General features: G+C 39.7%; 1 protein-coding gene across 1 annotated transcript; it reads left to right on the top strand.

Annotated features, from left to right (window-relative positions):
• The first annotated feature begins 1,667 nt into the window (after nucleotides 1–1,667).
• Nucleotides 1,668–10,553, top strand: LOC146566466 (adenosine deaminase domain-containing protein 1-like). Its single transcript, XM_085288024.1, has 6 exons — nucleotides 1,668–1,814; nucleotides 2,061–2,231; nucleotides 2,508–2,722; nucleotides 3,360–3,594; nucleotides 10,001–10,133; nucleotides 10,252–10,553. The coding sequence occupies exons 1-6, from the start codon at nucleotides 1,765–1,767 to the stop codon at nucleotides 10,360–10,362; spliced, it is 915 nt and encodes a 304-aa protein (XP_085144150.1). The 5' UTR covers nucleotides 1,668–1,764; the 3' UTR covers nucleotides 10,363–10,553.
• The last annotated feature ends 1,564 nt before the right edge of the window (nucleotides 10,554–12,117 follow it).

Here is a 12,117-nt window from a genome sequence, read left to right as displayed (position 1 = left end):
TAGGCGGGGTCCTCAGAAGGCTGGGTAGGCCGGAAGTAAACCGCTGTGAAATTGGACAGTCTAGCTTTCAGATTTGCGTCTTGGTGGAGTTTAATAAACTCAGCTGCTCCTTGCTATCTAAAATATAACAGGACACTGGTGTAAATTCTCGACTATCTCACACTTCTGTTTATTCAGCTCTGTGAAAACCAAGGAGGAACCCACCCGGGTGATTAATAAAATGTAATTTAATCTAATAACTTTAATCTCAGCCAAACTGATTTACTCATGAACAAATAAAACACTGAAAAAAGCCAAACAATAACATTTTTAGGTTATCTAAGCGACTCCTATATCACGTTTAACCTGAGTAGCAAAGGACCGCGGTGATCTGAAAATTATGTGCCGGCAGTTGTGCCGTTCTCGGCGGCTCTAGTGACCCTCGAGCTCCTGGCTAGCTATTGATCTGGTGGGTAACAGATGTCTCCGAAAACGTCGGAGCACTTTTGCAAATATGTGATATCTTGATAAACCTAGCAGATATTTGAAGTTTACACAGCTACATTCTCGCCTGAAAATATGTTAAGTTTATTTTGTGATCGAGAAAGAGTAATAAGATTAATATTAAAACTTAGTAGCGGCAGCCATTGTTGAAAACTGGAATTGGCTGGGCCATGCTATGATTTCTGGGATATGGAGGGCCACAAAGGATACACCCGACCCAACCTTCAAATTCGGGGAAAAGGAGGACACATTTGTCAGCTGCATTCGGAGGAGTCTACGAATTTGGACAGCCTTCGGCGTGTCGCTGTGGCGTAATCGGCCTACAAATGCGGCTTCAGGAGGATGCAGCCCATGAATTTGGACACCCCCATGTCTCTAAAATGTTTCCAAACTGTTGCACCATCTCTCTGTATGTAATCTGTTATTATCTGACTGACTGAATCAACATCAAAACAGCACATCAGCACAAACAGATGTGATATAACTTTAGTCATGCCGTTCAACAGGTGGTGAACGGAGAGCATAAAAGTACCTTTTAAGAGTCAGTCACACAAACTTGGACACAGGTTGAGGACACCCTACCAATTTCTCGTAGAGCAGTAAAGAAAGTGTGAAAAATGCTCATCTTCAAAGTAAAAGCTGCAACTTTTGGAATCGTGCTAGTTCCAGCGGTAAAGAACAGTTTTCACTTTAAAGGCAAAGGCTCTCCATATCTGGTTTATTATGATCGTCTCATTATTGTACCATTAGTAGTTGGTGTTAAGTGTTTGAAGAAAAGATGGCATTTTCCATTCAAACTAGAGGAATAAAAAAGAATAAAGAGAAACGGGAACTCAATAGTGTGAATGCCTTACAGCATTTACACAATTATGGGCAACTGCGGCAATCTGCTAACAATTTTTCAGTCACAGCTCTGGTTTTAGGAACAATTTCAACAAGTAAAAGCAGGTAACCACTTGCCAACAAGTCGGGGATTACAGATTCTTCCCTAGTGACTGAGGTCTTAAGAGGAACCAAAATTACTTGTTTCAGTGGATTTGCTGCTTCAAGGTCCAGAATAAAATAACTAAATAGTATTTTATAAGCATCATTCTGTGTCATCTTCCATCTCTCGCAGTCATTGTTAATTAAAGCTATCGCTAATGAAGCTTTGAGAAGAAAAACTATCTTTTCCCCACAGAAGTTCTGGATACAGCAGGTCGTCCATGTGAGCAATACAAGGTAGTGGCAGTGGGATCTGGCCGCTCAAGTTGTAGCGAATGGCTTTGCTACAATGGGGTGATGGTTCATGACAGCCATGCCATCATCATTGCCAGACGGGCTCTTTTAAGGTACTAACTTCTAAAATTAGTTCCTAAATACTTCATCCAAATCTCAAGAATGCAGGTGTTAAAGTGCTGGTTCTGATTTAGAACACCTGAACTTCAAATATCTATTCTTAATATTCAGAATGAAGATGTAAAAAGCAGGCTGCAACATCTCACTTGCTCTCTACCAGTTATAATGCTTCTGATTCACTGAAAGTGCTGCTGCAGCTTAAAGTGGGAATAATATTTATTTTTCTGGCTTGTGTTCAGGTTTCTGTATAAACAGCTTTTGCTGTTCTTTGATGCTGATCCAAAGGCCAAGGAGAGCTGTATTTTTGAGAGTAGTGCAGCCAGCCACCAGCTTCAGCTCAAACCCAAGATCAGTCTGCATCTCTACACCAATCAGTGTCCCGAAGGAGCTCCTACGAACTTCTACTTTAAGTACAGCAATCCGCTAATTATCCCATTCTTTTGATTCTTTCTTTATACATGTTTTTAAGTCATATTTTCCTGTGTACTTGTAAAAGGTCTCAATTCAAATCTGTGGATTTATCTTCCAAGAAATGTGACATTTTGTACATGTTGTAAAACACAGAATAATATTAACCTTTCTATGGGTTAATTTTAACTCTGTTTATAATGGACATTAAATTTTGTCCATTACTCATGAAGATTAAGTTCTAGTAAACTAAAATGTAACATAATGTCCTGTTTTAGGGTTTCTGCAAACGACACCTGGACCTCTATGGTTCTCCAGTATCATTTCAAAGGCCTACTGGTCCCTGTGGCCTACCTTGACCCGAGTCTCTGGGGCGCCAAAGTCTGCTGCATGTCTGGCAGTGACAAACTTTGCCGCTGGACTGTTACTGGGATTCAGGGTGCATTACTGAGCCACTTTATTCAGCCGCTTTACATCACAAGCATGGTACTAGGTAAGACGCTTAAAGCATTTATTCTTTATTAGAAGGGAAGTGCAGCTAGACCCATCATGAATACCTGGATGTTTTTCTACAAATATTTGGATCAGCACTAGAATGTAGTGGTTTCTTCCGTTGTTCATGCACAAGTTTCATGAAAATTGGTGTTTTTTCTACTATGAACACATAATTTATTCCCATTTTTAAAGGTTGGTTTCCAAAGAGCTGAAAATGGTCAGGTACAAGAGCTGAACTAAAAATGAGTGAAAAAGCAGCCAATGGCCAAAGTAAAACTTTGAAAGACCTTCAGAAAATCTGGAGAACTATTGCTTAAAACCATTACAAAAAAAGTAAAGCAAGTCTGCTTCAGTTTATTCTTTATTAGCATTATTCTGTATGAGCAAAATATAAAGAAATGAGGGGTGGGTCAACAGTTTTGCACAGTATCTATCTATGTACAGCAGAATCAGTCATCATATCCATGTATCAGCAAGATAGTGAGCCAACGCATTTCAAAATATTGGAAATACTGACAAGCTTTAATTCCAGTTCAACGTTGCAGATGTAATTGGCTAAAGGTGGCATCATAACAAACTAAATTTTGCATAAATTAATTTATTTCTGTTGCAAATGTTTCTAAAATCTTACTTAGGAGGCCAGAAGCTCATGAACCAGGAAGTGTCTGATATCACCAGCAAGCGACTGGGTGATGGATGGCAGATCTTTCTGCCGCAGTCCTACAAGAAACATGACATCGTCTTTGTCTGCGGGGACTACGTGGGGCCTGTTGTGCCCTCGCTGCATCATGAAAACCTCAGCATCAACTGGTGCCTCGGGGACCAGGATATTGAAGTTTTGGACAGCAGCAAGGGCTTGATTGTGGAGGGGTAAGACCCTTTTTCTTTTTCAAGAAATCAGTCTTTGTGATAAATTAGATGAAGTTTTTAGAAAATGTGGTGTTTCTACACCATAGATTTGGGACAAGTATGAAAATTTTCCTTGTGCTGTCATTTGTAGAGAAATGGTAGAGCTGTTGTCAGAGTTGTCTACTTTCATGGCCTCTGTGTTGCCTGGGGCTCCTGCCATCACTGGGCTTTGCTGCTGCCGACAACTGCTGATGTCCAGTAGTTAGTGTGACACAGACATGGCTTTCTCTGGAGGCTGTTTTGTCCTTGAGCAGAGATTACAGCCAAAAATAGATTTAAGATCCTTTTTTTTTTTTTTTTTTTTTTTTCCCACTGCAGTGTTGCTGCCTATTTCAGCTGTTGTCCTCTTGCTCGAACTGTTATTTTTAGGCAAACACCATGGTTTTAAGTGTCAACTATTTAGAAAGGAAAAAAAAGCAAAGAAAAATAGACTTCTGAAGAGAATTTAAAGGCAGGAATTCAGGACACGAGGTATGCAGAGGGCTGCTCTCTTTAGAGCTTGCCACAGCAGATCATATGCATCCATCTCATCCTATTCCCAACATCCTCCTCTGTCACACCAACTCTCTCTAGCTTTGTCTCCAAACCACTCGACCTGAGCTGTTCCTCTGATGAACTCAATTCTAATCATTTCCATTCTGGTCACAATGAAAAATCTTAAAATCCTCAAATTTTCCACCTCCACCTTGGTTTTCTGCTCTTTTTTTTTTTTTCAGCATCACTGTCTCCAAACCATCCTTTCAGTTCTCATTACCATCTTGTAAACTTTCTCTTTGACTCTGCTATCCTTCAGTCACAAATCACCCCTACACTCATCGCCACACTCTCACCCTGCCTGCACACTCTTCTGTTGTGCTCTTAGTCTAGTGCTTTGGATGGTTGACCCCAGATATTTAAGCTCATCTTCTCCTGTCTCCTGCTCACTCACAAGCGTATTCTGTCTTGCCTCTAGTGGCTTTCATTCATTTTCTCTTCAGGGCATACTTCCACCTCTCCAGGCTCTCTTCTACTCCCTCCCTACTCTCACTAGAGATCTCAATGTTGTCTATGAACATCATAGTCCACAGAGACTCCTGATGATGTAATCCCACCCCCACTTTGAACCCACCTGCCACTTCTACTGCACACCTCACATGTCCTGGACCACTCTTCATCAACATTTGAAAATCAGAAACTGGTATGAAACCATAACTGCTGCTCACCTCTATCCTTGATCTAGCTCCAACAGCTCTCTGTCTATCCCTGCTTTCTCTCATTTTCTTCATTCATCATCCTCAATGTATTCCATCCACCTTTTAAACACTCTTCATTCATTAGTACATTTCTATCTCAATCCTCGGAAGTGTCCTTCACCACTTCATCTGTACGTTTGTCATCTGGCAATTCTTCCCTATCACCCAGAGCCTGTCTCAACTCTTCCCTGGACTCTGACTAACATTCTTCCTCCTTTAACTTTCACCTCTGCATTTGCTTTTTCCTCTTGTTTTCCAGAGTCATCCTACTGGCTTCCATTTCATTCTATCCTAGCTACATTCTCCCCTGACAACTCCCTGCAGTCTCTTTCAGATTGAACCTCATGTGTAAGATTCAGTCCTGTGTGTACCTTCATCCAGTCTTATGCATTACCCCAGATTCCTTCCTTTCTTGAAGCCCTTTTCATCCTTTTTACAAAACCCACCACCATCTGACCTTCTGCATTTCTCTCCTTAACATCATATCTACCCAACACCACCTCAACACCTCTGTTCCCTTCTCCTTCATGTCCATTGAAATCTGCTCCAATCATCACCCTCTCTCTACCACTTCATACAAATTACTCCAGAATTCCTTTCTCTTCTGACATCCAGCCTGTGCTGCAGACACACCTAATAGTCAACATGCCTGCTTTGATTTCCAGATTCAAACTCCTGTCTGATCCTGTCTGACACTCTTCACCTCCACAACACTCTCCACATGCTTTCTTTTAATAGTACTCAGACTCCACTTCTCTTTCCATCTTCAGTGCTTACAGATTTACTCAACCACCTGTCATAAAAACAAGAAAACATGAATCCTATTTAATCAAACAGTACATTTGAAAGTTCATGGATAACAATAATACTATTTTTTGCATAAGTTTTATCATTTTGATTAAAGAGCTTATCCTTGTGGATTAAACACTGCAGAAACATTTTTATTTTTACCAGTACTGTTAGTTTAGGGCAGGTGTGGTGTAAACCTTATATTGGGTGGTGGTCTAATAAATTGGTTAAGCACTGTACACCACGGTAGAACAATATCTGGCCTTGCTTCACTTCCACCTGTTCTCCTGCACACACAATATATCTTCCTTGGTTCTCTCTTGTTTTCTGTCAACATTAGCACAATTTCCATGGTCACCTTGGCTAACAGTATCATAGACAGTGTTTTCAACCTCATCTCTGGCGAATCAACTACAGAAATCTCTTGATGAGCGGAATGTTTGAGTTGACAAAGATTTTACGCTGGATGCTCTGTGCACATGCGCAATTGCGCACTGCTGGCACGGTCTCTGTGCACAGAAAATCTGCGTTGCGCACAGAAAAAAACCTAACCTGAATTGAAATTAAAACTTAAACAATTCTGTTTTGCAGTGTTAGTCAGTGAGTGACTGGCTGCTCCCGTATGGGATTAGAACGATGCCACCTTATCCCATAGTCCAGCCAATAATGCGATTCACATTCGTATATACGCAGCTAATCAACGTGGTTGACAGGCTATGACAGCGTCCTTATGTGCCGACACCGGTGTTTTAGCTAGCAAAGCGACGTGGCTGATGTAGAGTGAAGCCACGTTAATGACAACGTGTACAACCATTGGAGATGTGAGCAGGACAGACGGAACAATTGATGGAAAAACTGTGGACTTTATATCAGTTTTTTAATAGTGTTGATAGGCCACGTAAAACCAGAGTTATGATAAAAAATATCTGCAATGTTTGGTTTTCTTCCTGAATACTATCGTTGTTTATATTTACTGCGGAAGAAACGGTAAAAACGGCGTTGCTCTCCACCTGTGAGCAAAACCAAAAACCCCACCTTTTCCTCTTGGTGGAAAAATGTACCATGTCGACCAATCAAAAAATGATATGGCAACATGGCATTTAGTTTTTTAGGTAGGGGTAAGTTTTAGGAGTGACAGCGGTGTTTTGAGATGTGAGAGATTTGCGACGTTTAGCGCAAATTTGTGTAGTTAGTGTGTAGTGTAGTTTTGTTGTGTGTGTCAGAACAATGAGGCGACTACCGAATGTTACAGGTGTTACAGCAGTGATACATCTCCTGTTGTCAGGCCTGCAGGTATCAGGCTGTTGTTCTCCTTTATCTCATAGTGGACAGAAATTATTTTATGGAGTGGCACAAATAATGTGTGTGGCATCAAATTTGATGCAGAACAGCTGATTGTTCTGTAAATAGTTTGAAATTTTTATTTTTAAAAAACGCCTTGGCTGCATTTTTAGGTAAACAGCTGCAAAAACGTTGTTGTTTGCATAACTCAGTTACTTTTTTGAAGAAGTAACTAGGGCTGGGCCATATCATATCGTTCACGGTAATACCGGTATAATGTTGGGCAACGACAAGAAAATGAAATATCGTGATAGAATATGGGTAAAACACGCATGCGCAGTGGCTTTGTTTTCATACGCACATGGCGAAAAAGGCGACGGAGAATGAGAAGGGTGAAAGCGGATCATTGAATGAAACAGATGAACCAGAATTGGTTTGTAAAAATGCTGCAACTTCAGTGGTGTGGAACTGGTTTAGCTTTCGTCTGTCAGATACACAACAAAGCACTATTTTTGGTAGAGCATTGCTAGCGGGCCGTCGTTATTACCGTGTTTTTTGGAAAATACAGCACACTTAAAATCAATCCTTTGATTTTTCTGAAATCGACAGTGCCCCTTATAATCACGTCTCGTGGAGTGATACATACTGTGCTTCAACATAATTATACTGTATTGTGTGTGTATAACCTCTTTTTAAGTTTTGTGGATATTATACATGGTTATACTGAGGATATGTCGGCCAATTTCCACTGGAAATGCGTTTTGGTTAAACTGTCAGCGAGGAATTTACATTCGCACTGTTAAGTTTTTATACAACTTTAATGCAGATTTTTAAAAAAAAACAGCTGCTTGTTTAAGTGGAAAATACATAGATTTTTCTTTTTAACTAATAAAGTTGTGGATTGTAAAGTATTTTGTCTAGTGTCAATTATATCGTCAGTTATATCGTTATCGCAAATTTTCAAATCTATATCGTGATAAATATTTTTGGTCATATCGCCCTGCTCTAGAAGTAACTATATAATTAATTGCCCAATATTGGTCATTATATACTGTATTTTGCAGACAGAGAGTTATAGGACTCTCTCCCAGACCACAGACTCATACAAATCAGAGCTTTCATATTAAAAAAGAGAGAAAGTTGTTTTCAAAATTGGGGTCCAAGTTATTTTTACTTCCAATAGTGTTAACATACACAGGCCATGAACAACATTTTTTTTTTTTTTAAATTTTCATTGTAAGTGGGCTAAAGCAGTTAATTAAAAGTATTCTAACATGAATGTAAACGCTGTAATTTGATTATTTTAATAAACCATGTAACTTGGATGCTGGCGTGACCACAGTGCACACGTCTGCTGTTGCTCACAGTGGTCCAAGGGACCGCTCAGGGCGTTTGTGTGTTCGCTCAGACACATGAAAAATTAGAGGGAACATTGCTCAACCCTTCCCATTTATCTGGACTTGGGGCTGCCACTTGGAGTACACTGGCTTGTGGACCTCCTGTAACTGAGCTCAGTGCACCTACTCATAAAACTTCCAAATATTAGTGTGAAAGGAAAGTTTTCTTGAATCACATGACATTTTTTTTTAAATTGGCGATTTAGAAGTCTTACTTTCTATTAACTATGATTTTCAGTACCGAGGCACTTGGTGAGGTTTTTAGGAAATAGTTATCTTGGAAGGATTCAATAGTCTTTCCCTTCTAAGTATGCACTGGACATGTAATGTCTCTGAGTAATAGAGAAACAAAGCTAGGTTTTGAAGAATATCAGGGGTTATAGACTTTGTCAGGATGGAAGAGACCTTAAATTATTTGAAAATGAGTCTCTCTGAACAGGCTCTGCTAATGTCAGCTTCTGTGAGTGCAGTCACACTCAATTCCTCCTCAACATTTTGTCTGTTTAGGCTGCTGGGTTCCTCCCCTGTGTCTCACTCCAGAGTATCCCCTAAGAAATGTGTTAGTGGTAGTGGTAAGTGCTGCCTGCAGCAAACCCTTTCTCTCTTTCTCTCAGCCAGACCACAGCCACACTTTACCTCGGCAGTGTGATAAAATTGTCTCGCCAGACATGTTTAGCACAAATAAGCTCTGAAGCAGAGTGTGTCCCCACCAGAGTAGCATTGCATCTGCCATAAAGGTCAAAAACAGTGCTGCAGTGCTGCAATGAGAGGACATGTTTTTCCATTTATAGTTTTTGGAGGGTATCATACCCTAAATGCCTCACTGCTGCTGGCTAATTGGCTGCAATCACTGTACATTGTCTAATATGGTTAAATAAGAAGGTGTGAGTATTTAATCGGGCTCCCAATTCAAACTGATAACCGTAACAGCTTTTGGATACATTGTTGTATCATGTCAATATGAGCAGTGCCTGTACATGAAGTTGGACTGCAAACGAAGGAAGAATGTGGACATTAAATGATACAGAATTGAAAAGTTGAATCTTGTCAGGTGGAAAATGCATTTCAATTAACAAAGGACAACTTTTGTGCTGCAAAATATGTTTTTTATTGATTGCATTGTGGCAGAATGACACCATCAGCATTAAAATCCAGTGGCTGCAAATAATTTCTAGGAAAATGAAGGTTTGATTGCGCAGCAAAAACAGGAAGAGGAATGGCAATTTTCATTTCCTTCTTAGCTGCTGGTCACATAATCTCCACAGCTGAAAAGTGTTTTTTAAAGCTTTAAATAATTTGTAGCTCACCTGGTAGAGCGTGCATTACATGTACCAGAGGAAGAGAGCTTACCATAGTGGCCTGCATTCGTTTCTGCCCCAGGTCCTTTTCAATCATTTCCCCTTTTTCTCTTCACCTTCCTGTCTTTTTGTTCTTTTCTAATAAAATCTTCAACGGCAGTTTTAAGAAGAAATGTGTGTGTGGGTGTGTGTGGGGGTGTGGGGGGGGTATCAAATGCACCTAAAAATTGCTTGCATTAAAAATAGTATATCTTTTGTTGTATAATGAAAACTTAAAGAGGACAAATGCACCATAAAGCAAATTTAAGTAATGTGTGGGAAACCTTAACTGTTGGAAAAATGTTAATGGTGGATTTTAATGTTTCTCCAGCTCTCCTTCTGTGAGCGTGCCTGGCTACTCAAGCAGACTTTGCAAGAGAGCCCTCTACAGTTATTTCCTCAAAGTTGCACAGCTGGGTGGGCACACCTATCTGCTGGAGCTTCCCACGTACCACAGTGTCAAGGTTTGTGAATCCTCACTGTGAACTGTGCAAAGCTTTCCATTTGATGAGTAATAGAAGGTTGGCTTTTTAGTTCACTTATGTGATGTCTGATGATGTAACTGGTTTTATTCTTTTATAGGTCGAAGCCAGTGTCTACCAGACGGTCAAAGAGCTGGTGAGACAGCAGTTCCTGGAAAACCACGCAGGACTGTGGAATTCCAAAAAGCTGGTGGATTGCTTTAGCGCTTGAACTCGCAGCTGGAAACCCGTCATGCCGATGTTTACCCAAGTTCCTTGAGAGATTTGATTTGCTGTTCTTCTCTGCACTTTGCTAATTACCTTCAACAGTAATTGTAGTTTTGTTTTATCTACGACATTAGAGTTTTCAGTTTGTGTAGGTGTTTGAGAAAAATAAACAAGGCCCTGCTGTTGTGCACCAGACTGAAGGAGTCAGTTTGAATGAGTTGTGGGTGGAAACGCATCGCTCAAAGGCTAACAGTGCACAAAATGGGGAACATTTTCTCTGTCGTGTCAAGTAGAACTGAGCAACATTATTGCCAGAAGCTTGAAAATGAACAATTCCTTTTATGGAGCTCGTGTTATGAAAAGGTAACTGTGTGCGTTTTTTATCTAATATTACTGCCATTCACTATTTTCAACATTTGACCTTTTTTAAATGTGAATTATTTCATTTATTTTTTGTGCATTTGTAGCCAAACTAAGTCCAGTCAGAGTAAAATCAGCACCTGAAGAACCAAAATAAGGTCTGTAATGAGGTCCATGTGTTCTCTTGTGTTTAATAGTAACTTAAGATGAAGTAAAATGGAGAAAAATAAATGTTTTCTTTAGTTTTAAATGTTAGATATTAACACATGTTCTCTGTATGCTTTCTATTGCACAACGTTGTGTTGTTTTGCACGCGTATTAATTAATCAGGAACTTGTACAGCTCGAAAACTACAACTTCAGAATTTACCTGTCAATTCAATCAACACCTCTCTTGTATTCTTGAAGTGAAAGGTGAAGCGTGACAGAACTGTCACCAGCTTTTTTGCAGATGCAAAGGTGAGACAGGCAATATAAAACAAAAATATCCTTAGTAAGCTCTCACGCATCGTGCTGGGAGATGGATAAGTTGTGACTCCACATTGCTACAAGCCCGTCTCAAAGAATGGCAGCTGCATGATTAAAGCATACAGAGACTGCGCTAGTTTAAAAACACTTGTTTCCATGGGCTCTCTAAAATGAGCAGCAGAGACGTCCATAATTAGACTAATTATTCAGAAACATCATATGTTGATCAGAACAAAGGTGTCAGAATTTACACAAGCAAAATGGCACTCGCAGCCACGAAAAAATAAAGTGTGGTGATCTTTCTGTCTGTGAGCTGATTGAGGGATGGTTGTGGAGTTGTTTGGTTTGAGAACAGTTTCTGGCAAAAGAAATTAGGATAAAGATGAACACAGTGAGACTTCTGTCATCTTAAATTTAATACTTTTTTTTTTTCTTACACAAACTGTGTGGTACCACGGTTCATTGTCACCATGGCTCTACTCACCAGTTGCTTGGCAACCAACTCCTCCTTGGAACTGATGCAACTGCTCGTGTCTCCATAATTATAGGCTCTTTTACAATATTTAGCAAAAACAAAAACAATAGAATTGCATGAAAAACAATATCTAATGAAGCTGCAGCGATGCTTGCAGTTTAATTTGGTCTGACATCGCATGGATTGCATCTGTGGTTATCCTGAATTAAAGTACACTATGCTTAGACTGTGTGTAGTTGTGGTATATAACAGCTGCTTAAAACTTTGGGATCACTTTCCAGTTGACCTGATTCTGAAATAAAAGCATATTTGTTTTATGTTTTTTAATCTAAAATAACATTTAAGCAGAGAAGAATTCTGAATGACATTTATTTATTCTAAATTATTGAGGATTTTAATGGAATAACTAAATACACTTTGTTTCTGTGGTCCAGTGACATTCTGGGTTACCTACATG

Source organism: Mchenga conophoros, linkage group LG10 (genome assembly GCF_057382185.1).
Source record: "Mchenga conophoros isolate Kocher_MC1m ecotype Shallow Benthic linkage group LG10, M_conophoros_male_GT1.1, whole genome shotgun sequence".
NCBI classification, from domain to species: domain Eukaryota; kingdom Metazoa; phylum Chordata; class Actinopteri; order Cichliformes; family Cichlidae; genus Mchenga; species Mchenga conophoros.
This window is presented reverse-complemented; position numbering and strand designations above follow the sequence as displayed.